This window comes from Phaethon aethereus (genome assembly GCF_964289735.1).
Source record: "Phaethon aethereus genome assembly, chromosome: 1".
In the NCBI taxonomy this organism is placed as follows: domain Eukaryota; kingdom Metazoa; phylum Chordata; class Aves; order Phaethontiformes; family Phaethontidae; genus Phaethon; species Phaethon aethereus.
The window spans coordinates 119572019-119599327 of NC_138575.1; the positions used below are offsets into that span (position 1 = coordinate 119572019).

The 27309-nt window shown below is 39.4% G+C and overlaps 1 protein-coding gene across 1 annotated transcript in view; it reads right to left on the bottom strand.

Annotated features, from left to right (window-relative positions):
- Positions 1-26494, bottom strand: part of HLCS (holocarboxylase synthetase) — a gene marked incomplete at its 3' end in the record, with an annotated part of 121807 nt that extends 95313 nt beyond the window's left edge. The window contains exons 1-5 of the mRNA XM_082009430.1: positions 25610-26494; positions 21862-22014; positions 16075-16237; positions 14195-15144; positions 11341-11523 (exon numbers count right to left, since the gene is read on the bottom strand). Of these exons, the coding sequence (XP_081865556.1) occupies positions 11341-11523; positions 14195-15144; positions 16075-16237; positions 21862-22014; positions 25610-25840 (1680 nt within the window). The 5' untranslated portion in view covers positions 25841-26494. The remainder of the gene's footprint in view (positions 1-11340; positions 11524-14194; positions 15145-16074; positions 16238-21861; positions 22015-25609) is intronic.
- Positions 26495-27309: the final 815 nt, after the last annotated feature.

Sequence of the window (27309 nt, forward strand, 5' to 3'; positions counted from 1 at the left end):
ATACAAGTTGTTTTCTACATGATCAAGTCTTGCCTCTTACCTCTGCCTCTTCAGCTGTTACCCCATTCCCCTCTCTCCTCCTCCCATACAGTGTCTGTCTTCTCTTTCATCTGGTATCAAAACTAGACCCACTAGCTCACCTTCCTGAGGTTTTTCTCTCTCAAAAAAGTTCTTACCCTCATCAGTCAAGGAGCATGCTCCAATTTACACATTAGATGAATAACTTGATCTCAACTTTTCTCAGGGCTGGAGCTCTTCTCCAGGGCCAGTCATCTTCTCTGGGCCTGTGTCACTTTCATAATTTCTACTAGAGCATGTATTTATCAAGGAAGGGGTAAAGAAAGAAGGCTTAATTTCTGAAACTTGAGGTTGCCTATATAGCTAATAAGGTTATATACAGACATTTTAAAAATATACATATTAACACACGTACACACAGACGACTTCTACAGCGTCATACTTAAGTACAGAACTTCATCGCTGTTGTAGATCCTCTAGTGTTTGCACAAGGAAATGCTGGCACAGATAAAACAGCAACCAGTTGAAATTCTTAAATAATGTAATCCTGTGAAGAAGAGCTCTGCATCATCTAGCTGTAAGAATACAGGTTGCCCTGATGGACTTAGCTACACAGGATACTGTTACTGGCAGAAGAAAAATACACGTACCATGAAAACAGACAGAACAAGATTTATTCTCCCTTTTTTTTTTTCTTCTGAGAAAACTTTGCTTCAATATTCATGTAAATCCTTTGCAATTAATGTCACCATTGCAATTGCCAAGTAACTGAGTACAGTGATTTACTAAACTGGAACACATTCCACTTGTTGTGAATACCTACTAAAACCCAAATAAAAAAGCTTTCACATAAAAGTTGTAGTAGAAACTACAGCAAACTTTCCGATTTAAGCTAACAGCTGTTCTTTAATCAGCTTTTCACCGTAAGAATTGCATAATGTCAGCCAGATAGTCACATGCTAAATTCCATTCCCACTGCACCTGGAATTTCAGGATTTCTTCAACAAGTCAGAAACCCGAAATCATTTCTTAAAATGAACTGTCAAAGGATAAAAACAACAGAATCTGAGTCAGTCTCTTCCCTATCGATTGCTGACACAAATCATACTTGACAATTTTTTTTGCAGTCTTTGTCTTCAACAACAAACTCTGAGAATACTGGAATGTCTTTTAAATCAATGATAACTAATTAAACTCTCCTCTTAATTTTCCAGAATACATTCATCTTGATAAACTAAAATTATAAGGTTTGTGTTTTGAACAATTTTTTTCTGATAACATTATTGTGTAACTGAATTGTCAAAGAATTTTTAAGAGTCAAAGAAATACATTCAAAAGACCTCAATGTGGTAAATGCACTGTTTCAAAAACAGCTAAGTTTGCAGTTTTATCTTTTTTGAAAAGCAATATAAGGAGAAACTTCTACTTCCTCTTGGTTATGTTTTTATTCAACTCTTCCCTTTAATTAAAATATATAATCTTATATCATCTACCCATAATGTTGTTTAAGAGTAAAGATACAAAAGAAGCACTAATTAAATTGTTAGATAACCATTATAATGATTTCTCATTGTGGAAATGTATCGTCATTTCTGAGCAATGGTAACATGATAGCATCTCACAGGACTTCAGCTGATGCCAAGCCTGTTCTCATTTTCCCAGTCTCACTTACATAAATTAGCCACAGGCCCCACTGACAGTCAGAGAATCTCGTTCTTTATGTTTGGAAATACTCCACTTTTGTCAGATCTTTACCAGTGAGGTCATAGTAAACGGATCGATGCCAAATTGCCACGGATCTCCAGAGCGTTTGTCACAAGTTATGGATTCTTGCTATCTAAAATCAGCCATCTGCTCAAAGGCAGTATCCTGAACCCTGACTCCAAAAGGTTTATCAGTTACAACTTTTGAGTGCTGAAACAAAATCCAAAGACCAGTCACAATTACAGCCTTCACATTAAGACAGAATGTGTGCCTGTGTTATACACGGAACCAACATGAATTTGGATTAGTCTGCTGCTGTGGATTTTACCTTTTTATTTAGATTCCTATTACGAACTCCAAGATAAACTGAAACTAAGAAAACTCAGCTTCACATACTGGCTAGCAATGCACTCTGGTGAGTGACCTGTACTCAAGAAAGAATACTCAACTCTAACGCTATTCTCTGTCATTCCAGGAGTGAGAAGTTAACAGAAGACATGAACACCAAGCTCACAAATGTTTTAAATATATATTACATAAACAATTCTGAAAGAGTAATAAATTTTTTCCATTCTCTACAGTACAGAAAGAACATGCCTACTGTTGTGAAGTCTCATGCACACTGATTTGAAGCAAGTCTTGAAACATGATCGAATACACTTCAATGAGTTGCACTTTGGTCAGATGCCAGCACATAATAATTTCATATCAGAGCTATCTCTACAATAAGATTAAATGCTACTCAGTACAAAAGGCATTAACTTTTAGTTCTCACAGCAGCATAAAGACCCATTTAACGGAGATTGCTATAAACAAGATATTTGCTTTCATTCCTCAAAGCTTCTTGCATTTTCCAAATGATCATCAAAAACATTTATTGAATCAATACATAGTCAAAAAGTTGTTTACAAGCCATAACGCAACATATGTATGCTATTCATTATTATGTGCCTACAAATGTGATTTATGGCTGTTTAACATAAACAGCATGCTTGCTTCTATCATGCAAGAAGGAAAACACATTTTTAACTAGAGAAGTGTAAAATAAAGGGAATATTTGCCAGATTTCTCTTTCCCCCTCCCCCAAATCTATGGTAAATATTCCCTGAAGATAAACAACAGGAAAGCAAAAGCTGGAATTACTTGGCTTCACATTTGGAGTGCCCTTCATCTCCCATCAAGATTTCTTAACTGAAAGTATTTTACTGTATTTTGACTCTACATACCATCGATTCCTGTGGAATTTAAAATGTCGGTTTATAATTGAGTAAGTATTATACAGGGCAGTCGCTTGAAAAGATGCAAAGATATTTTAATGCAAATATATATACAACACACTACGCATAAATTGTTTTCCATCCCTTATTTTTTTGCTTTAGGGTGTTCTCTAAATCCAGCTCGTAAGTGACCCCTTGTGGTAAGACACCCTCCCGCATTGTATGAAGCTGTATAAAGAGACACAACTGCATCCAGCTTTTGAGAGCAATAAGAGATTCACGGTGGTTTTAATGTAATGCCAACACTGTTTTAGCTCAGCTGGGCAAGGACACTGATCAATACTGGGGTCTCAGTGCTGGCGAATGCGCTGAAAATACCTGCAGCGTGCCAGGTTTTCTTCAATTAACAGCTCCAGGGAGAAGTCTGAAGAAACTTTTAGAAGTGAACAAATTAAGGGATAATTTAGCCTTCTAATACTTAGAGAAGCCAGCATGAACAAAGCTCAACTGTCAGTGAGATTCTGAGCCTGGACTACTGAGTTAGCACCCAGGAAAAACCATCTCTATTAAACGCTTTAATTCTGTCTCAAAAGTTAGTCAAAAACCTTTTATAGTTTCATAGTTGTTCTGCACTATAAGATTGGTTAAAAAAAGCAGCCTCTGAGCAGAGCACCAGGAAAGCCTAGTTTCCTGTAACCGTGTCTCACAGTTTAACTGCAATAGCCCTCATTGTCTTTTTCTCCATGCCTTCTACATACAGTCACTATTACTATTTCCGGTATCTCCCAGACCTTCTCTTCTCCCTCTCTCTCCTTTCTCAACAGGGCCAGCTAAATGCTTCTCAGCAGCATAGGCAAAAGGTTTTGCGATTTTTTTTTTTAAGAACAAAGCAATTTTTCATGGCAAGATGCCAGTTTAATGACCCTCACTGATCCACGGAAGCTCTTTGTATCTAAAGAGAGCCAAGAAAAGGCACTCTTTTCAGCCTCTGGAGAGGGAGGACTGCTCCTGTTTCTAGGCAGTAAGACCAGCAAGGCTCCAGTCAATGGCAGAGACCTGAGAATCCAGAAAGCATTGCCCTTCCCAGCACTCCTCCCTTATTGGGAGTGAGGAGGTGTTATTAGAGGAAGGAAACAGTTCAATATTGCACTGATGTTCTTTCTGGGAGAGCAGTGTGCTACTTCCCTTGTCATGCTCTCATCACCTCTTTCGGCTACGGAGAAGAACACAAGTGTCAGGCAGCAAATTTGCAGTTAGCTGTTACTGTTCATGTCATTGCAGTTCCCCATAAGATCACCTATGCAGTTATACATAGAACAGGTATCACTCTACCACAGCTACCCCAAATCTCCCATACCTCAAAGCTCCCATGACACCCCTTTTGTCCCTTCACAGCAACACGCTCAGTCCCTCACAAGCACCTGCCTCTCTACTACTGCTTGCCCTGCCAGCTGGGAGGGCAGAAGAAGGTGGGTATTTCTTTCAGAGCAATGTTTAGGCAGACTGGCAGTCCCAGTAGCATCTCTTTATTGCCAAGCAAGACTGACAGGCTGCCTCGGCGTTATCACTAGCTTTGAAAAGCATCCTGCCCTGGGCTGTATGTTATAGAATCTCAGCTTCTTTTAAGCTTTTACCGCTACCAAATACTTGGAACCCAACAGTTTAAAAACTCTACTGAAGAACTGGAAGACAAAAAAAAAAAAAAAAAAAGAAAAAAGAAAAAAAAAGAGACATGCTAAAATATACAGTAGTTATTCCATGTCTGTCTACTACACAACTGTATGACAAGTTTTACAAAACTGCTTACTGAGGTACAAGAGAAAATATCACTGAGAAACAAGAACCAGTATCTTGGTTCCCATCTGCAGATTTTCTTTTCTTTCCCTTTCTCTCCGTCCTCACTCATGCTGTACCTACCTTCAAGTCCTATAGTTCATACTCCCTCTGTATGCTAGAGATGGTAAGGACAGAAAACAGAGGAGCATCCCTCCTCTCAATTACTCTATTAAGTTACCAGAAATTAAGAAATTACCCTGTGCTTGGTAGGTCACAGTAACTGACCATAATCATTCTCTTAGCCATTCACAAGTGTGAGTAAAACCACATAATCTTAAATTTCTACAATTTATTCTGCCATGCCATTGAGTTCTCTCTTCTTATGCCCAGCACTATCACGGAGCTGGTGCTTAAAAAGCCCTACACAGCCTAAGCACTTCTGAGACTGGCCTTTTTCTGTGCTGAACCTGCAGAGGATTTAGCTGGCAAAATTCTCGCCTCTGGAAGCAGGCACAAACCAGGAATCTGCAGGGGCTCACATCTCCATCAGGGTGGCAATTAGCTCTCAGGAGAATGGTTTTCTGCTTTCCTCTGACCAAGAGAGCTCTGAACTGTTGAATCAGGAGATGTTGAATCAGGAGCTACAGACTGTCAAACAACCATGCCCTCCTAGAGGGCTATTCCTTTCAGAACCACACACTTAAACACCAATAGTAGGGACCATTACTAGAATCCAGACAGTGATACAGAGCACTTTTCAGTGACTGACAACAATGTTGAAATAGTTTTGGTTTATGACCGGTGTGACCCCTCTGGGTTTGCAAGTTTTCTTATAAAGAAACAAAAGTTAATTTGAGGAGGGGAGAAGAATACAAAACAAACAAAAGCAAATCCACCCTCCCTGCACACACATGCAACACAAAGTCTTGCAAGCCAACAAATAACTTGGAATTTATTATGGAAAAATAACCCTAAACACATGGAGTTAAATTACAAATATTTTTTAATTGATAGTACTTTGTTATTAGTCCCTGGGTTAAGTTTTACACGTAAATTCTTCAGAAGGCCACTTAAGAGAAAAAGCATGCTACCTGTCAGAATGCAAACGATTTGCCAAATGCACTGCATTGCCTAACCAGCCTAGTAGAAACACAGGTTTTAACAGCAAAAATAGTTCCACACATGGCATACATTAAAGCCATTTCCCCAAAAGAGTAAGCTGTTCCAGCAAATACACATTTTTACTGGTACAGATGCATTTACATTGCTGTATCTATTTTTTTTCCTGAAGCAACTTTACCGTAAAAGACATTTTCATTCCTAGCCAAGAGACAAACTGGAGCTTTCAAGTACAAAGATTTCTGGCAACAATGCACTGTTCATTTAAAATAATACATATAATAGGTTAAAAAAAGTAAAAAATGTTAGACACAAACTATTTATCAGTGATCAACAGAATCCTTTCAAATGTCTCACATGGTGTGCTTTTCATTCAACATTTTACTGAGCTCTCAGCTCTCTTCTGAGCTAAAGCAAAGAACAAATTTCCTTTCTGAAATAAACACTTCCAAAGGGCTCTTGCTTTTTGTCCTACTGGCTAAAATGGCAGAGACGATGCTTACAATTTGAGGATGATAGGAGAAAATAAGCAAGCTGCTTATTTTGTAGATTATACATTTCCGTTTCACTTTTAAAGAGAAAAGCTTGGATAGCAATAAAGTTTTGGAGTTTCAGTATAACTATCTCTGATTCTAGCACTGGAAATTTTCAAAAGTTTCACAGTTGAATCTCAGGTTCTACAATACACATTAATATGCATGGAAATATTTCAGCAACAATTGTCTCAAAACGTACCCTGAAATCTAGGTTCATTATAGTGTTAGCTGAGAGTTCAAATTTCCCATCCTCAAAGAAAGATTTATTCAGGATAAAGTAACTTCATACTCTCTTTGCTGACATAATGGACTTGGAATTTAAAAACAGCTGATGCTACCACAGCATCAAAACTGCAGCTCAAGACATGTAAATTTGGTCCAACTGAACTCTGATTGGGCTGTAGTGTACTGAGTTATTCAAATACACAAAGTTGTCTTCACACTGCATTACCCCTGTGAGCGCAGTACTTTGTATCTCAAAGTGTCCTTTAAAGGAAAGCTTTAAATTCAAGAGGTACATTCACTTGTACTTTTTAATTATTCTGCCTCCAACGAACAAGAGTTAAAAGTTCCAACTTCAAGCTTCAGCCAATATGTTTGTATTGAGTGTTCATTATTCTAGAAGAACATACTGTTTAAAAGATGGTTACTAGCTGAGCCAAAGTAATGAAGACTGATTACATTTCGTCATTTGGCCATCATCCATTTGGAAGATACTGCAAAAAGTGACTCAGCCTAACACAGCCTGAGGAGTTAGTAGTCAAGTTTAAGAGGATTCAGATCAGCAAATGTGTGGGTGTAATATACTTCCTAATGGAAACAATCACTATTTTGACAAATCTCTCTCATTCTTCAAGGAGTGAATTCTTGTTTTGAAACCTAGAAGATGTTATGCTGAAACTTATGGCAATAAAACACAATCCTAGCATTTATGTCTGAAAAATTATCCTTTAAGATGGCAATGTGAAAGAGTAAATATTTGAGCTTTTAAAGTCAAAGCTGCAGAAAAAATCAGATCTGTATGCTTGAAGCTGCCACTGAACATATGGGTGCCAGACAACAGGTTTACAGCGATCACCATTTCTTTCAACACTGAGTTCACTCTGCACCACAGTGACACAGAATTTTCTTTTTACAGCAATGTACAAGTCTGCAATTTGCTTAACTGCTTTATACCAGATCAAGGAAAGAAGAAAAGAAAAAGGTGCTATGTTTCAATATCAATACTTGTCTCTAAAATTACATTTAACACCAACAAGTTGTGCAAATTTAACTAAACTTTTAACCAGCAAGTAACCTGCCTTTCATACTACATTGCTCTTGGTTCAAACACTGCTTTCATTGTTGCTGTAGCACTGTTTCAATATAATATGAATTTTCCCCAGTCAACTGAATTTAAAAATGTCCATATGTGTATATCTGAAGAAATCCATACTTTCAAGCCTTAGTGCAAAAAAGTCTTGTGATGAAAGAGTTGCCTCAAGTGTTGTTACTTTCCAGGCCCCCAACCTTATACTCTATTTACAAGAAAGGAGATCAGGAATAAAAAGTGCACACTGTCACAGTAATCATTCAACACCAACAGCAGCGAGCACTAGCTGAGGATTGACTAGCATAATTCTACATGGTAAGTTCTAGACCTCTTAACAGGTGGACATTATGATCCATTATTCTGATACTAGAGCTTTTGTTTAAATTCAAAGCCATAATATTACCAGAATTTCAATCTCAGACTGGTAGAGCCTGTGGATGTTTTAAGAAAAAGCCAGGTGAACAAAAGAAACACAGAAGGGAGAAAAAAAAAAAAACAAGCCACAACTTGAAAATCCCCAAGACATGTGAATGAATCACAGCAGTAACATTATTTGAGAACTGCAATACACACAAAAATATAATACACCATATTTTCTAGTTTGACATCTCGATCTGATATTTTAACTTTCTACTGACAAGTAACATAAAAATTGTTACCCCAAAAGTGGTAACAATGTGATCTAGTTTCCATTGTTTGGAAAGATATTCAACAGCTGAAGTAAGATTCAGTGCTTGTTTAGTACAGCCTCCAACTCATCCTAACTCCAGTTTGAAATCTCTGCCTGTTTTAGAGCAGTATCAGCAGCATAAATCTAGTCCGGCTAAGCTATATACAGTCAATATGTCACTTTTAAAAAGTCAAGTGTCATTTTCAACATAATTACTGTCAAGGTTTAGATATTTCTTCCCAAGTCTCCTACATTCCACCCTAAAATTTTCTTTTCATGTGCTGAAGGCAAAAAGTGCATTACAAAGTTTGTAACTCCTCATGAGATATTAACATCTGCCTTTCCAAGTCTTTTTTCAAAGAAAGGGATGCTACATTCAATTTTAATTATGTGTAAGGTAATTATACCTTTGCTTATTTTTTCATACATCAAACTAGCTCCGAGTTTAAAAAAAAGTAATAGATAACATTTAAGAAATCCTGGACACTTCAAGACAAAATTCAACTCTTCTCCCTAGAATTAGCTTTTTTTTTTTTTTTTTTTTAATTTAAGGAATTAAAGAAATCGTGTCCCCAAATTCTAAAGGTACACTGATTTTCAGAAAGCTAATGCCAGTTCTGTGCATATTTTATCAGATTTTTTTAATCCATGTAGTAAGACTGTGATTTTAAGATATATGATAACCATACAAACTGGAAACTAAAACTCCAAAATGCTAATCCTAAGGAAAGAAAAAACCCAATTCCAATCCAGTCCTCAGAAGCAGCTGAAAATTACATTGCAAAAGGCACCGTCTAAGACCCAGAGAGTAGACAGGAAGGTCTGAAAGTCTGAATAATCAAATTTATACCAATCAGCATAATAGATTTTATGGTATTATTAACAGCATTGCAACAATCATGCAAAAAGACACAGATTGTTCAGAAATTGTAGACAGAGGAAAAGACAAGAGAAGCTATTTATTCATATAATAAAGTTGTGGAAGTTTTATTTGATGTCCACCTACTGTAAATTGAAGCTTACAGATCAGAAAAACTAACCAAACTGGCACTTTAAATTTAAAGAATTTAAAAATTACAAAAAAATCTACATTTTTTCTTAATGGAGTAGAAAATGCAGAGCAAAATCAATTATTATTTCTTCCACATAAGAAAAAGGAGCTTGTAGTTCTTAGAATTAATTAGAAAAAAATGACAAGGTTAGGTCTACCAGTGATTTTTAAACATAATGGTACAGATGCAGTCTCCAGTTTGGGGGTGAGGAATCATTAGTGAACTGCCAACTCTTAGAAACAAGGAGAAGAGCATTTGCCATTCTTCCCTTTTTGGAACAACTTTTGGCCATTGAGCTTGCTTAATCATTAGTTGACTCATTATGACATTTCTTATTACACAGAAGCATAGGAAAATCACCCAAAAATCACTTGCTGTCAGTGAGCATTACTTGGATAATCTCTCAAGGAAGGAATATACAATCCAATACATCTCCAGTGACCTGTACTGGACAAGCTCTCCATAGAAATAGTGATAAAAAAAGAAGGAAGTTCAAGAGTACTAGAGCTTGCAAGACAGTTTCCTCCATTTCCAGTACTACTGATTCACTCTGATCTTAAACAAGTTTAAGTACTTCCTCAAATTATTCACCTGTCAGGTACATTTCTGGTATCTCTTTGCTCTCTAGGAAAGCAAGAAGACCTATGTAGAACATTATGTATGGAGAAAAATAAATAACTTGTTAGAAAGCTGAACTATTACATACTCATTTAATATGCTATCTCTTCATTATTAACTGTAGTTTGTACACCCAAGCTGCAACTTCCTTTCACACAATGTTCTAGAAGCATGTCATGGCTAAAGCGAAAGACATTGAAACAATGACTACACATACAAGCACAGAAAAACTACCATTAAAAAAAAACTGCAGAAAAACATTAAAACCCCCCCTAATTTTAGTATAAACTTTAACTATGCAGTATACACTGCAAAAATATCTTTAATAGATGGCCTGCAACCTGTAATATGCCACTAGATGGCAAGTTTGGATAGAAATTAGCTAACTTTTTAAAATTCATGTTATGTTTGAAAATTGCAAGTGCATAGGAAAAAAACAATCAAGAAAAAAGAGTGAAGGAGGAGAACAAAAAAAGGAAGAGTTCAACAAACTGCGAGTCTTCTGTAAAGACGACATTTAATATTAGTCAAAAAGGCTAAATGGGTTTTAGTTTTGTTTCCACATCAGCCACACAAACAGATAATAAAGTCTTACAAATTTACTGTTCACGGACAGGGAAGAACTTTTTCTTATTTGGTCACAAACAGCAGCACTGACTGTAGAAACTGTGAGAATCCAAGATCTGGAGGGAAGCAGCAGAGTTAAGTCTTGGGAACACAGATTTCAGCTTATGCAAGGAATTGCTAGTTAGGATTCCTTGGAAAGCAACCACAAAGGGTTAGGAGTACACAACATGTCTATAAGAGAATGAGAAACCTGTAACTACGAGCGATAAAAGAATGACAGAGCCAAATGCTTCTTAGTGCCAGACAATATAATAAAGCATCAACAGCCATAAATTGCAGCTTGAGAGGTTCAGGCTGGACATCAGGGGAAAAAAAAAAAAAAAAAAATCACTAAAATGGTACAGCAGCACTGGAATGGTTACACAGACAGGTTGTAGCCTGCAACCGTTGGAGGTTTTCAAGATTCAACCAAAGGGCATGGCTGACCTGATCTAGTGTTGGCAGCAGTCCCGCTTCAAGCAGAAGGGTAGATAGAAACACTTCCAATAGTATTTTCACCACTGTAAAGTGGAGACAGATCTGGCAGAGTTTGGCACACATGAAAGGGCAATCATTCAAGGGGAAAAAAAAAGCTCTCTGCGTCTTGCCTAATTTTGATCAACTGTTAAATCCAATCCAAGTTGCTAGACAAGGGCATTACTTAATGCACCAGTAGAAAGAGAAACAACTGAAATGTAAGCAGAAGCCTTACCTCATCAGAAGAGAGAAGGTAAATCGGTGTTAACATAGGAATTTCACTTAATTCACAACTCAGGCCAAGCGATACCAGGATCTCCTTGAGAACTTCGTATCTCTTGGTATTGCTTATCTTAAGCAAATTAAAATCATCTTCAGTTTGAACATCCATAGAATTGATATCCAGTTCCAAGTGTGCCTGGCAGGATACGTGCAGAGGGAATAAAAAAATTTTGTTGGTATTACACATTTTAGCATGGCCCAGAGAGATAAGCACAACAGTGCCAAAAGTAGCTTTGCACTGACAGTGGTTGCCGAACTCCCCAGTGTTACTAGTGCAATTTAAAAGTTTCTCATGTCTTCATCATAACTACACAAGTAGGGTTTTATTATCCTAATAAACTAGGGATTACCTATATATTTATAGTTTACAATACAGGAATCACAGTTGCCAGTTACACTACAATTTTCTCTGAAAGCTACACACAATATACCTTAATAAACTGGGCTTCTCCTGGAGGAGTTGTTCAAACTTGTATTTACTAACTTAAACTTCTGCTTTTCATGTCTACTAGCAACCTAGAACCAACAGCAATATTGGTCATATTCTGGCTTGCACAAGAGCAGAATTACATTAAAATTGAAAGAGCTTTACCAGAGGTTACGCAAGATACGTAGAACTCGGGTTGAGCAAGTCCTTATAGTGTCACATGAATTAAGTTGCAATCAGTGCAAATAAAGAAATGCTTCTGACTGAAAGAGAACTAAGAACACCAGAACACCACCTTGTAGAGAATCACTTCTCAAGGCTGAAGTAGATGCTTAAAAGTAGAAATGTAATGCAGAAGGGGGGGGGGGGAAATCCCTTCCAGCCCTCCTTTTTGGTTTGTTTTTAGTGGGATTTTTGTATTTGGTGGTTTCTGTGCCTTTTCTTTTTTTTAAATAAGTGTTCAAAGCCTTTGTAGCCTACTATAAGCATATTCATTTAATTAAAATCACAAGCTATCATTTTTGTTCATTTCTCCAATTTTGCACATTTTAATGATGTTCTTCATCTTTCATGTATGATCTGCTTTATTGAAATTCAGGGAAATATGCTGAAATGGTGGGACAGGGACAGAAGACTACAGAAAAAAAAGGAAACCACAAGCCTGTGACAGAATATTTAATGACTGATGTCACTGTCAGTCCCCTGAAGAGAAAACAATAAGGCTTTTCAAATCCAGACTGGAAGTCATTTAAAATTATAAAATGACACACTAATCCTTTTAATTTGATTTTTGAAGCTATACTGTAATGCCCTTTTTCTGGGGAAAACCTCTGCAGTATTGAGTTTTACTACAGCAGAAGGGTCAATTTAAACGGTACAGCAAAGCAGGTTTTATGATGGAACTTGCAGAAACGGATAGCAACAGTATCTAATCAATTTTCTAGGGCAAGCATACAGCACATGGGTGGCAAAGCTTCCTACATAAAGCTATGAACATGCTACTATGTATAACAGTTTCCAAAAAGCTAACATCTAATCTGATAAACTGGTAAGAGACAAAAGCACTTCTAAGAAAGCCGATGAATATTTCTGAATTACGTAATTGCTAGAAGAGTGTACGCTATCTGATACATGAGCAGTTAAATTTGAGTACTCTGGGCTCCTGAGAAAGTTCTTCTGTAAGTAAAATATTGGTAAAAATAGGTCCTAGAATCTTCCATAATGTTTTTTCAGCTATGTCTCCATTATATTCCTCATCTACTTAAATACTGGTAAATAAATCTTCCTCTGCTTTTCTCAATGTGTTGCTTGAAAGCAAAGACAGAGTAAGGAAAGTAATATAATTGCAACAGCCATGCTAAAAAGAAAATGTTTACCTCTGCTCCTACTGAGGATAACTCAAAACGTGCAAGTTGCCTTCACGCTCATTTTAAAAGTTTTACTATGAAATGGCTAAAATGGCTCTAGATTTAATAGCACAGGTGGTACACCCAGGGACACACATACTTATGGGGCATAAACTGATTTTTCTAAACTTAATGTTACCTCTTATCCACCTTTGTATCACTCAAAACATTCACAAAACTAAGATACAAAGAGAATATAACTGAGAAAACAGTAGCAATACTAGCGAAAAGAAAACCAAGAGACCTAAATCAACAACAGCATTTCAGCGCAGTCAGAGACTAACCTTTATTGTGTAGTTACTTGGTCAAGCAAGAATTATACAGCAGCTTTTCTAGGCATGGCATGCAACAAGTAATAGAGGCTGACTCTTATTCACTAGTCAGATGTCCAGAAATGCTGGCTACCCTAACCTTAAACCTTAAGAGGAGAAGTCTTTCAAGTTTCCTGCGAGATTCATTTTACATCCTCTCCTGACTCTCTGTTTCACCATAGTTCATTTTTTTTAAACGATGTCTCTTTTTTTATCTTGTCAGTATAAGCTTTTGCCCCAAGTCCACCAAAGACTCCGCTCTTCCTGTTGCCACCTCCCAAAATCTGCAAAATGCACAGTTGTACCACTGCACAACTTCTAGCAGGCAGAAAAGGATAGCTCTGCTCCTGAAAAAGCTTGCTATGCAAATCTGCTCTCCTCTACCACCCACTGTGATCTTGCATGATCTACGTGTGCATGGCTACATGGTAAAAACACAGAAGTGGAACAGCAGCGACATTCTCTGCCATTGTTTAAACTTATTCCTGAGGATCAAGTAAAAACCGTTCTACGTTCAGAGTCCTTGTACATTCACTGAGACTTCCATCTACACCTCCCTTGACAAGCATCTCCAAGAGCACGCAATGGGAACAAGTGAACTTTTTTAGCAAACCACAACATAATGTAGCAATGAGCAAATTAAAGCTTCTGCACACACACTACCTGAGAAAGAATGGCTTCTCCTCCACTGTCTCCATAAGTCAGGTGAACAATAACTGTATCTTTATCAGCATTATTTAATTGACTCAGTATCTTCACTTTGCTGGTATCTTCCTTCATCACTTCCTCAAAAATGCAGCCACTGACCAAAAGATTTAACTTAATTTCAGTACTGTTCATTTTAGATACCACTACTTCATGAACAGTCTTCTTCAGTTTGTTTTTTCTCTTTATTTGTATGCCATCAAATGTAAAAGATGAAGAAAACCCCAGAATCTTTCCACCTTTAGATAAAAACTTCATAAATTGTTTGTGGTTCTCCTCAGAAATAGGCTCCTCTGTGGCAATGATCAACAGCAGTGAATTATCAATCCATGGAGCTTTCAGAACTTGTTCCTCATGCAGCTGGTAGATGGTGTAGCTGTCTGCATCAATGCATTCCTGCAGCACTGATTTTATCTGCTCAAATTCCACTTTTGCAGTTTCAGAGCCAAGATAAATCAATACATTAGGAGGCTTTCCAACAAGGTTTATTCTCTTTATTCCCCTTGCTAGACAGTCATCATTCTTCTCTTCCAGTTTGCTATTGCAATCATCAGAAAGTTCTGGAATGTTTTCTGCAGAGGCAAATCTGACAGATTCAATAGTACTGTTTTCAAGTTGCAGGCATTCATGGCAGCTGGAAAGATGCAAGTGATGATGTTCTCCAGCACCTGTCTCTTTGTCAGGTAGACTGTTAGATTCATCTTCATGCTCACTTTCTTTCTCTAGCTTGGATTTCTCCCCTTCACCTTGTCCTGCAGACTTAGCTACTCCTAATCCTGATTTAACAGTAATCCCAAAAGTGGCAGCAGGAGTTACTTCATCCATTTGTGTACTGCTTACACTTTGCTCTTTTACAGATGGTGCCACCTGTGCCAACTCCTTCAGAGTAGATTCCTGTAAGTGGACAGCTGGAAGAGTTAAAGAATAAGAAAAAGGGGTTATAAAAATGATATTAAAACAGCTAATGGTGTTACAAGTGCAAGCACAACTACTTCCTTCTCCTCTCTGTGGAATTAGCCATGAACTCCCTCTCTGCCTTAGCTGAAACTATTAAACTAATGAGGACACAATGGCTCATACTGTTGAGATCATTAAAATCACCCCCTAAAGAAATAAACAATCCACCAAAATTTCAAAATTCAATTAGCAATGACACCACCCTCATTCCCCTTGTTATCCCTCTCCCTGTTTAGAAAGCATCTGTGAGCTTTTCTCTCAGTGATCTAAATGATTAAGATGGTCAAGTAACAGCAATTGCTCTCAACCTATGTTTAGCTTTGAATACACTTTCATTTCAAATATGAAAAAGAGAACATTACCTAAAATCTTCTGTATTTTTTTTTCAATTAGATTAATTAATCTAACAGACAGGACTTACAGAAACAATATTTTCTAACTTCACCTTTCTGACATTTACACATTCATGTATTTGCAAAAGGTTAAACATCATCTTGGATACTTAGAGATCTCATCATATTAAGGTTAATTATCAGCAGTAGCTTATGAGGCACTAAAGAAAGAGGGGTTTATTCCAAAAAAATCTTTTGATCCATTTTTCTGTTACTTCTGTTGTTGCATTTGTAAGACATTCTGTAAAGAGAGAAACTTTCTCAAAAAGTGGTCTAACTTTTCAAGGATCTCTGTATTTGACAGTATTCAGTATAACATACAATAGTGCTACAGAGTGATTAACTGCCTAGAATGACAACAGGAAGAAAACATTGTGCCAAAATAAAAGCACGGGTTTTTATGTAGGTATAAAGACTTTGTGCACAGTCCTAAAATAACCATGAAACAAACATGTTCTACCATTAAAAACAACTCATGAAAATACTTACAAACAATCTTGTGTGGCACCATTCCGTTATCCATTTGAAGCCTGTCTTCCATGAATGCTATTCCAAGGTTACTGAAATTATCTACACTTGCTTCAGCAATTAACTTATAGGGCTCACCAGGTTTATAGGCCAATGGTGAACAATAGTCTGACCACTTCACAATCTAGAATAAAGCATATGCATGTTTTTCAGTTTGAAAAGGTTACAGAAAAACATCAAAACACTAACAGTACTATGAGTCTGCAAGATGAACTGCAAATAAAAACTGCCCTTCCTTCCCAAAGGATTCTGCTATTAAAAAGCAGCACAACAGTAGGCGGAGCCAACAGAGGGACATTATCAAACCAAATAGCACAACTGGCAAACCCAAGGACTGAAAGTATTTTTAAAGAAAGCACTTAAAAAAAAAAAAAAAAGAGTTGCTACTAGGATTATAGAATGCTACATTAGCAGAATCATTTTTAAGACTTGTTTCTGTGATGCCTGATGTGTTTAAACCAACTACTACATTTAACAGTATCATGAGAAAACACATCTCAACCAGCAAGGCTTTCAGTTGACAGTTCCTTTCACACAAAAGTGCACCCTTCATGACTACAAAGGTCAATGTATGAGACTGCATACAACCAAAAGAACCTACTGAGGAAGGGTCATGTACCAAGAAATACCTGCTACAAGATTCAGTCCTGACAGTAGTAAACAAAGCAACATAGACACTAAGTGTTGAAAGCAAATTGGGAGTACAAATACATCTTTCCCAAGGATCAAAGCTGTAAAAGCTTCAGGTAACACACAAAATGTCAGCAGACCATTATCATATTCTATAAGTAAAATTCTATTTGTATCTATTTCCAAGACATAGCTTTCAGCACAAATTCTAAAAAGAGTGCTGATAAAACGAGCAAAAGTAAACTATTAGTGTGTACTTCTATTAAACCCTATCAGAAGCATTAACTAAATGAAGATTCAAGCTGCTTATCTACATCAAAAATTCTGTTCTCTGGAAAAGAAGCATTATCAAAGTGACACACTTGGGTTTGTTTTCTTCAAGAAGGTTTGTTAAACCCAAACTACACAGCTGTACCATCTTGGAGAACAAGTTTCAAGTTTAACTGTAAAATCCACAAGTGGAGAAAAAGTGAAAAGAGTTTCGGTTTCCTTCTCAAGGGTAGGCACTTTACTAAAGACTACAAATCTGTCTGCTGACTCATAGCCGAAAAGGACCCCTTTTAAGCCTTATGTTTACAAAACAACAGTACCTAACAAAACAATATTCAGACAACTAACAAATACAGTGATTTAAGGGTCAATTCTGAAAGAAAAAATAAGGCACCCAATTTCCGTTAAAAAAAATGTGTGAATGATACCACAGCCTTTATCCTTTATAGGATACACAAACCAATTGTTCTCCTGTGAAGGCGTTTTTAGACACTGTGAATCACCACCTGTTTTCAGGACCCAAAATAAAATTAGCCTTCACCATGTAATATGTTCCAAATACTGTGAAACAAAGTGCGATTCCCACATAGCAACTCCAGCATTTTGATGCTGTCATCACCAAACCACTTTCATGAAGTTCACCCTTTTATCACTACACACAAGATGTAACACACTGATTAAACTCAGTAAGAAAAACCACTTCTTTTGACTGAAGGTGAGCTCTTGGATATTTTACTTGTTCGTAATTAGACTATCAGCTAAATTTAACTTTTTATCTACTGCAGTGAAGTGGTGTACATAATAGCCAAAAGAATCTATTTCCAACTTTTGACTTTACAGTATTTCCCAAGGGAACAAGAAGAAAGAAGAAACTGACATTTCATACAACCTTAATGGTCTCATCTCCTTTCTAAGTCAGTCTCAAAGACAGTCTTTGATTAGTGCAACCCAGATAAGACCATCCAGTCCATATTCATATTGGTGGCACGGCCTTTGGATATTTAACAAGACAACTGGCTGGTATCTTCTGATACATCACCCTTAGTGAACAAACTCAGTTTCAAAAAAAGAAAAAGATAGCAATGTGTGGGCACTGTGTTGATGTTTACCACAAGGCCAGCTGCATGCTGCAACTTACAGGTTAAGCTCCAACTCTGTAACACAAGAGCAAGTAACAGCTTCAAACCAGCCACACCAGAACATACAGTTGGTGAGAGCCAGCCCTCAAATTCATGACAGGTGTATCACTCGGGTCCTGAACTCCTGGACATAACCAATCACTAGTAAAAGGAACAACAGTGAGTTTCTACCTCCAGGACCTTCTGAAAGGTCATCTCCATGGCCATACCACAAAGAAATATCAGCTCTGAAGTTACAGGATATATTTCTGGGCACACTACTGTTGACCATGTCTGAAGCAGAACAAAATACCCTTCTGGAAGATAGATATACCAGACTCTGATAGATGTGAATCACTGTAGTTGGAGCATCCAGTCACTGTCACTGGGGAAGTCTGTGACCAAGTCAGCCAGAATTGCCCCAACCAACTGCCTTGAGTGATGACCTGGACAACACCATCACTTCCCAGATGGAAGGTATTCCCAACAGTGTTTAGTCTACTGGTACAACATCCACACCTGGAATGGAAGCCTCTAGTTGTAGTCATAAGGCATAAAACTCTTAAGAGCCTGCTGCTAACTGTTGGCAATTCACAATCATCAGTGACAAAAATGACAAATATATTTATGATATAGGATACCAGCTTCCTTCTCTATTTTCCTAATCATATGACTCTGGGTTACTTTCTGTGGTGGAGGGTAAGAGACTCACACTGTATTTAGATATCCTTTCTTACCTAGAGAACAGGCACAAGCAGGTAACACCCACATGTCACCTGGAAACTGAGAGGAGGATATATTGATGCTCTCAAGCTTTTTTGCATGCCATCAAGTGAAACATTACACATGCTAACAAGTAAAAAGTAGTTATTGCTGTCTAGTGCAAATAAAGTGAATACATAGAAGAACCTCACAAAGCAAGGCTGTTGCCAGGACATATGACTTGTAACCCTGCTCATGCAACAATCCATTTGCTTCACTACATAACAAAAATGCTCAGAGAATATTTTCAAACAGGCTGAGCTTTCCTGCTATGGCTAGAAATCTTAATCAAAATTCCGTCAGACGACAAAATTAAAGGCCAGCTCTTAGTAAGAGATGAGAAATTATTTATACTCCTGTTTCCTGAGTCCACCTCAGTTTCAACAGAAACCAGTCACAGATCGCTGATAGCCCTACAAAGAATGGTGTTTCTGTCTAGAAATTATCACAGGTCACAGAGGCAATCTGTTCTTACAGCCCCTGTCTATGTTGACAGCTGGCTGCCAGAGGTAGCAGAATTAAAAGCACTTCACTAGAAGTGATATGTACACAGAACAATAAACAAAATAAAACAGCAGTCCTTTCCCTCTTTAGTTGCGGTCTTTTGCCTGGACTATCGCTTTTGAGCTTGACAAATCAAGTTAATTATTAGCGTATACAAAAGAATGCAAACGTTTGCCATTCTAAAGAAAAAGCAATTAAAACCAACAAGATTTAAAAACTCTGCTGAACAATAAATCCCAAAAGAACACCAAACTAAAGTTTTAATTCAGGTGTTTTTGTGGACCTCTCTGCTACAAGAAAAAAACAAAGTAAAGTAAAAAAATAAATCTCCCTCAGCCATCTGTCTGAACTGGCCCAGCACTTCCCATGTGCACTCTGAGACCACATAGGTGTCCCATCTACTTTATCTCCTAGAAGTAGGGCCCACCTGGAAGGATTCCACAGTCTTACATCAAAGGCAATAAAAACATTTACAAACCAGCTAATGTGGCTACTTCCTGTGTGCTCCAAGGAAACATGAGGCTAGTGGAAGCCGGGTCAGACGACTTCATCCGAAAAGGACTTGGAGTTCTCAACAAGCTTTCGGCACCTCCAGTCCTCACACTCCGAGCTTCATGGAGATAATGATTTTGCCTGATGCAGCACTTCACCTGGACATCATTCCTCCAGAGGGCAAAGACTAACATGGTCCAAAGGCATGCTCTGTTCTAGAAGTGACAGGCCTCCATGGAGGGTGGAGGTACTAAAAATTCGATTGCAGACACAACTCTGGAATTGCACCCATTCCCAATCTGTCCTTCTGTTCCTGCACTCCAGTTAAGTAAGACTGTTTACCAACCACTCTGCTCTCAATGTTCACTCCAGCAAAGGACTCCTGGATCATCTCCCAGAACAAGTAGCCCGGAAAATATATGTACTTCATCCAGGGAAATGGACAGGCAGCAAGCACCTGCGGACGTGACAGGTCTGCTTTAACTCCAAAAAGGAACTTGAAACCTGATGCCAAAAAGCAAGGATGACAGATGGCCCTGTAGGGTGCTACACAGGAAGACATCTTATTGACTGACCCCAGGTTGTGATCCTAGCTTGTGGCATTGCCTGTTTAGTGGGAGACCTCTTTTGATTTTATGGTACACCAGCGACCAGGCCAGAAGTTTTATTACTGCCTACCCAATGGTATCCTAGCATGCACTTTCCATTTCTCCTCTTTCCAGCAGAGAATAGGATCCATTCTGTCCTCTTCACTACAGACAGCATACAGCACGCACAACTGACTGCACAACTGACACACAACTGAGAAGGAACTAAACCTTGTACTGCTTAGAAGACTTTTCCTCCATGCAAGGTGAGTTTATCTTTTGCTTTGGGTTACAATCTTTATCCCCCTTCAGATCTGCATCCAAGCAGAGATGCCTAGGCAGCAGGCATTCCTCATGTGAGGAAGAAGTTATAAAGCCAACAAAATTTAGGGGAGAGACACATTATTTCAAGTTCATCAGAAGTTTTGATATGGTCTGGATATTATTTTTATGGATAATCTGTTTAGGGATGCTATATATTTAGTAATTCGAGTTTTAGAACATCAACTTTTAAATCCACATCTTCACACTTCCAATATAGTAGTGGAGAAGACACTTTTTAGATTTCTAAGTATCTAGGACATGAACATTTTGTAAGTATGCTTGCCATACGGATTTCAGTACTAGTTTAATTTGTATCTTTGGATGCTTCAACAACATTTTCTAAGTATTATGCATTAAAAGGCAAACACAATTTATAAAATTCCAACCAAGAATTACTGCCATTCCCCCACTACATTTTATAGCAAAGAGATTAAAAGCTTAATTTTTGCCTTACTTCTTCAGACTGACAAAATTATCCAAATGTATAATAATTTAACTTCTACATAAATCACAATGAAAGGAAGATTCCATGGGAGACTTCTCTTTCAATCACAACTTTTCACAACCACTTGGTGGGAGGCTTGAAGAACTTTTCAGAAATCTTAACATATGGTTGCTCTGTATATTCTTACAGAGGCAGTTGTTTCAGTGACAGCTAGTGTCAGAGACAGGATACTGAGCTAAAAGTACTTCTGATCTGCCTTAGTATGACAGCTTTCAAGCATTTTTTTTCGTATTCAGCGTATGTAACCATACATGCATTATCCACAGTCACAATGGAATTCTGCAGTTGTCATCCACAGCCTGCAGTGTGTGAGAAGTGTGCTACTAAAAAAATCTCAATAAAATACCTATGGGTCTATTTGAAGCATAAAATAGCACTAGAATATTAACACTGATTCATTTTAATGAAGAGATTACCTTTTGATTCCCAGTAGCATTATAAATGCACAAAATCTATCTGCCACTGATTTTTATTTTTCCTTCAAGTGTTTTAGGTTTATACCTACCAAATGACGCACCTGTACCATTTTCTATGCAAGAAACAGAGAACTACTCACCTCTTTTGAGGAGCCGGGTACATTCTGCAAATTATCAGTCTGAGCTAAAATGCTTTCTGTCACAAAAGCTATATGTTCTGTTTTAAGTAACTTATCAGGATAAATAAAAGGAGAAATGAGAAGTAGACTCCATCTGTTTAAGTCATCAAGGAACTGAAAGAGACAGGAAAGAAAAGTAAGTCTGTATAGCAAGCATCTGATTTAATAATTCATTTTTAAATTATGCCCAACCTAAATTCAAATCTGACCCTTCAGCCTTACATGAAGGGTCTCTGTTATTTCATACTCCTCATGAGGAAAAAAAAGGGGTAAAGGTCTGAACCATTAATCAGGATCAAAAGTAAAACTAAAAGTGACAACCAAGCTTTTAAGACAATTCGGACTCCAGCTTCCTGCTTTACAGGAAGAGTGCACAAGTGAGCAGGCCACAAGACCTCTATGCCATTGTCACTGTGAGTGTTGCGGGCCATTTGCCACTGGCAACACCCCTCATTCAACCTGATCCTCCTCTCCCACTCACACTGCAGTTCACCCGGCCTCTTCCCTTCCTCCTCCCTTCTCCCCTGACTACACAAACCCATGGCTCTGCTGTCTCAGTTCTGGTGGCTGAAGGGTGTTGTCTGCTATTTGGCAGGGTCTGAGAAAGCAGTAACAACGCACAACCTGCCTGGTCTGTCACTACAGCCCCTCTAACTGAAGAGTGGTCCAGGCAGCATTGATTCTGGTTGGGTAACAATCCTCCAGGAAACATACAGTCCCACTGCTAAGCTATGTATGCTGTCTCTACACCCACCTGCCAAAAGACGAAGCAAGCTGTGAGCCACAAGTGACCCAAGAACTATGTACTACACAGATCTAATTTTTAGACCTAATTTACAAAGCTTCAGGACTTGCTTTGTAAAGCCAGTTATATAAACACAGTTATATTTTGTGGACACGTACATCCTCAGGATAAATTCTTTAAAAAGTGATTTTTAAAATCTTAACAAAATATCTGAAATAAAAAGGAAAGGGTGCTTCTTTTTTTTAAATGTATTACGCCCTCATGCATTTGCACCAAAATTACTCATTCAGGATGTAACTCTAAATTTAGAGTTAACTCCTTCAAAATAAATTTGTCCATAAGGTAGTCTATCCACTTAGTAGACCATTGTGCAAACATTTCCTTCATTAAATTATAAAAATGGTTCCCTTTCTTGTCCTCACAAAGGAGCAAATAAAGCTCAATAGCTGGAATCAGTAGACCAAAACCAGTTTGAAGACCCTTAAAGCTTCTCAATACATAATATGATTCTACACCATATTACATCAACTTTTACGTAGATATTGCATTTAACTTAATTTTTCTGCCATACTTTAAAAGTGGCAAACATTAGAAACAGATATTTTGCTACTACTATACTAGAAACATGTAATTACTCAAGGTGTGCAAAGCATATGTGGAAACATAAGAGAATTTCCCTAAAGCACACTAAATGTGTACATCAGTCCACATCTAAAATGAAACCACACAATATTAAGCCTATGGGGATAGACTGCCAATCCAACCAGCTTTACTGAGCACAGAAGCTGCAGGAGCAAACATTGCTACCTTCCACAGGAAAGTGAACTGCACTCATGAAGCTTTATATTATCTTAAGCATCCAATCTGATTAAAGACCAAGCAAAAAAACCTTTACAGGTTACGATTTATGACTTGCTCGTATCTTATCTTAAGGAAGGAAGTCACTGATCACAGTCCAGAGGCAGTTATACCTACTCAAAAAGCAAAGTAGCTCGGGTAGGTTAGGTTCCTAGAAGCCAAAAAAGCATGTTAGTTAACCTTTTTCTCTTCATGGTGTTCACAGATGACAGAGAGAACTCCACAGTGATGCTGCCTCTATCTTTAATGCAGCCAGATCAGAGCCCTTATATGCCACACTACTGAGGTGCAGCGTGGCAGGCATCTTCCACAGGGATTCTGAGAGTCAAATGTAACTCGTAACTTTCAATACATATTTTTAAGAGACAAATACATTTTGAGTAATAGCATTGACTTTATGCCAGATTTCAAGCCAAACTACAGTTCCCTAGAGGGCTTCCCAAATTCCAATAAACAAAAATAAGCTGACAAGCTTATAAAGTCAGTCTGCATGAATAACATTGCAGACAGAAAAAAAATGTGCTTACTGTGCAAGGACCAAGGAGAAGCTATTTCAGAAATGAGCAGAACTGGAGCAAAGAACAGCATAAATTAGTTGAAATATGATTTACAAAACAATAATCCAGGCCAACTGAGGCCAAACTCCTCTAAGCACATGGATAATTATTTGGTTTTGTTTTTAACAGCTTTATCGAATTGTGACTAATTATTTAACTTTCCTGTGAGATTCTGAGATTGTCACCGTCACTTCTAAGTATGAAATAATCTGCTCATTAGATAGCAAAAAGACTATTTTTGAACAAACTCCATTAGCATTTGTGATCTTATTCTCACTCTGCTGAAAACACCCTCTTCTCACACTGAATTCATGAAAAGCTTCTCTGCTTCTTAAAGAGTAGCACTTAGCCAACGACATGCTTCAAAAACACATTTCAGTAACACCCATTTAAGCAAAACGTGTATTTCAGTAACACCCACTTAAGTAAAATGTGTAACAACAGAGATAATTTCCATAAACACACATATAAACATCAGCAGAAAGGAGATCAAGATGATTTTATCCACATGAATTCAGGTATTTAGTCAAATTCAGCCAAATCCAACATTCAGCTTATTTGAGGTGGGTTGCCAGAGGAGTTCCACTTCCAAACCTGAAAGTCAGAAGTAAGCTTACTTTCAGCTGTACTTCATGAGGCAGCAAGTGAAACTTGTTCAGGCAGAGTCTTTTTCCACTGTAAAGGGCTACCACAGCCTCACCCCACCCTCCTCTCCCACTGTCCATCTGCAAAAAAATTATTTTCATAGTTCTTGGGTTTTGTGTCATTTGCCTCACTTGAAACAACATTTTGTATCAGGCGAAGCATGCAGCTCTCCGTAACCACAAGCTCAATTCAGACTCCATTACAGATTCAGCTACGTTTTAAATCCCTGAGGCAAATCTTGAATGCAGAAGCATAGCAAATGTTTTTAGACTAAAGCCTTGTAATTACTAGAAGTACGTTACTAATGTGGAAATACTAGTTCTCGTATAGCCATAGCTCTACTTACGAAGCTGCGCTTTATACACGTATAGTAAAAAACACTCTTCAGGCCACTGCCTAAGCCAACAATCTATAGTAGCAAAGAGAGGTAACTACAAGCGTACCAAGATTTTCTACCAAGGCAACTACCTGGGCCTTACCTAAGCCTTGACAAGTAGGGCTGTGACAGGCCTGGGAAGCTACTCGAGTTATCGTTTCAATCACCCGTGCCAGCCGGCCACTGACAGGCTCGCTGTCTGACGCCGAAAGCGCATCCTCAAGGCCCGCAACCGCTGCTCCCCTTTCCCTCCAGGCTCCGCCACCTCAGCCCACGACGGCGGCCGCCCGCGGGAAGCGCAGCGCCGCGCCGCTCCCCTCCCCTCCCGCGGCGGGAAGCGCGCCCGGGCCGCCGTGGGGGAAGGGGCGGCCGCAGAGCTCCGCTCGCGCCCGGCGGGGACGGCGGCTCGCCGTTACCACGGTAACCCGGGAGGCCGCTGCCGGCACGGCTGCTTCCCCGCCCGCGAAGCCCCGGGCACCGCCGGACGAAGCGCCTCCCAGGCCCCAGCCCCACAGCTCGGGACGGTACCTGCGTCTCGTCCGTGAAAAAGACTTTGTTCCCTATCCTGAGGCAGACTCGCTCCTCGGGCGGCACCTGCCTGCACGGCTGCCGAGCCGAGGGCGCCGGGGAGCCGGCGCAGCAGCAGAAGGTGAAGGAGCAGCGGGAGCGATACAGCCGGCGCACAGTGCGGCGGATGAGCGCCGCCGAGCAAGGCCCCCAGCGCGCCCATAGGTAGAGGTAGCAGAGCGTGATCAGCATGGCGTGCGCCCCCCGCCCCCGCCCCGCCCCGCCGCCGGCCCGGCCTCCCAACGGCCAGCAACGGCCGAGAGGCCGTGGGAGGAAAGAGCCCCCGCCCCGCCCACGCTCCCGCCCCGCCTGCCCCAAAAAGAAAGGGGCGAACCGGTTGGGTGAGCCGGCCGGCCGCTCTGATTGGCCGGCGGCCTGGCGCGCTCGGCGCCCCGCCCCCTTTAAACGCCGGCGGGGTCCGTTGAGGGGCCTCGCGCCCCGCTCCTCCTTCCAGGGTCTCAACGTGCGGCTCACGCAGCGAAACCGGCCGTAAGCACTGGCGCGGAGCAGCACCTGGTGCGGCCGAAAATACGAAATTGTGGCTTGAAACAAAATGTGAAGGAAAAAAAAAAAAAATCATTAAAACGGGCCAGCCTGGGGGTTTGCACCGTGTTAGGCGTCCGGAGGCTCCGGCATGAGGGGCAGTGAGGAGGTACGCCCTCTCGCCCTGGGCGCCATGACTTAGCTTCCTCAAGGAATCCTCACTTTCTGGTCTCCGAAGCCAACACTGTCCTGATGGAAAACGGTTTTGGATGAATGCAATGGTTTGGTGTTGTGCTTGTGGGACCTGCCCTTCAGCTGTGTCACGTGTGGTGCCATCTACGGTATGGATGCAATGCAGGGAACTGAACTCATGTTTCCACTGTAAAGATCAGTTTGCTGTCCTGTCAGGTTTATTTGCCCTTGCTGCTATGGTTCACAGAAAAGTATATACCCGGTAGGCAAAACAGTGAGAGCCAAAGTATTTATTGCCCATTTCCATGCAGCAATAGGGAAGGATCTTGTCTTCCTCAGAAATGGCTCCACACTGCCACCTGACCTTCTTTCAGGGTCCATGGTATCCTAGAGGAGCAGCAACCCCTCCATCACAGAACCAGATGAAGATGCCAGTCTCCAGGTCCCACACCTGTTGCAGGGTAGCCACCATAGGGCAAAGCAGGTACAAACGGATGCATTTGATTTCAGCCGATTCGTTGGATTCACCAAACAAGAAAGATGAAGTCTCTGTGCCACGGGGCTGGTCATTGAAGCCAGAGTGAAGAACAGCCTGTCAGGGAATAAAACTATAAGATTTGCATGTGTCATGTGTGCTGCAAACACAACGTACCACTACAGAAGATGCAACACAGCACTCATAGAAGGTATCCTTTATTCCTCTGGTACCTATATGCATGAAAGTTATGAAATAATTTTCATATTTTATATGGAAGGTAGTCACAACATTGAGCTCTGTAATAAGAACACATACATCAGTCTGATCCTAGCAGATATTTAGTGGGTGAGAGAAAAGGAAGAAAAGGCAAGGGGAAAAAATGCAAGAAGATTAGAAGAAAGAAGCTGACACCAACATTAAACAGTTGTAGCTGACTGATATGTGACAATCGTTTCCTGAACAGGGCATGAAGCCATGTTCTTTTTTATTATTCTGAAGGCCATGTGTG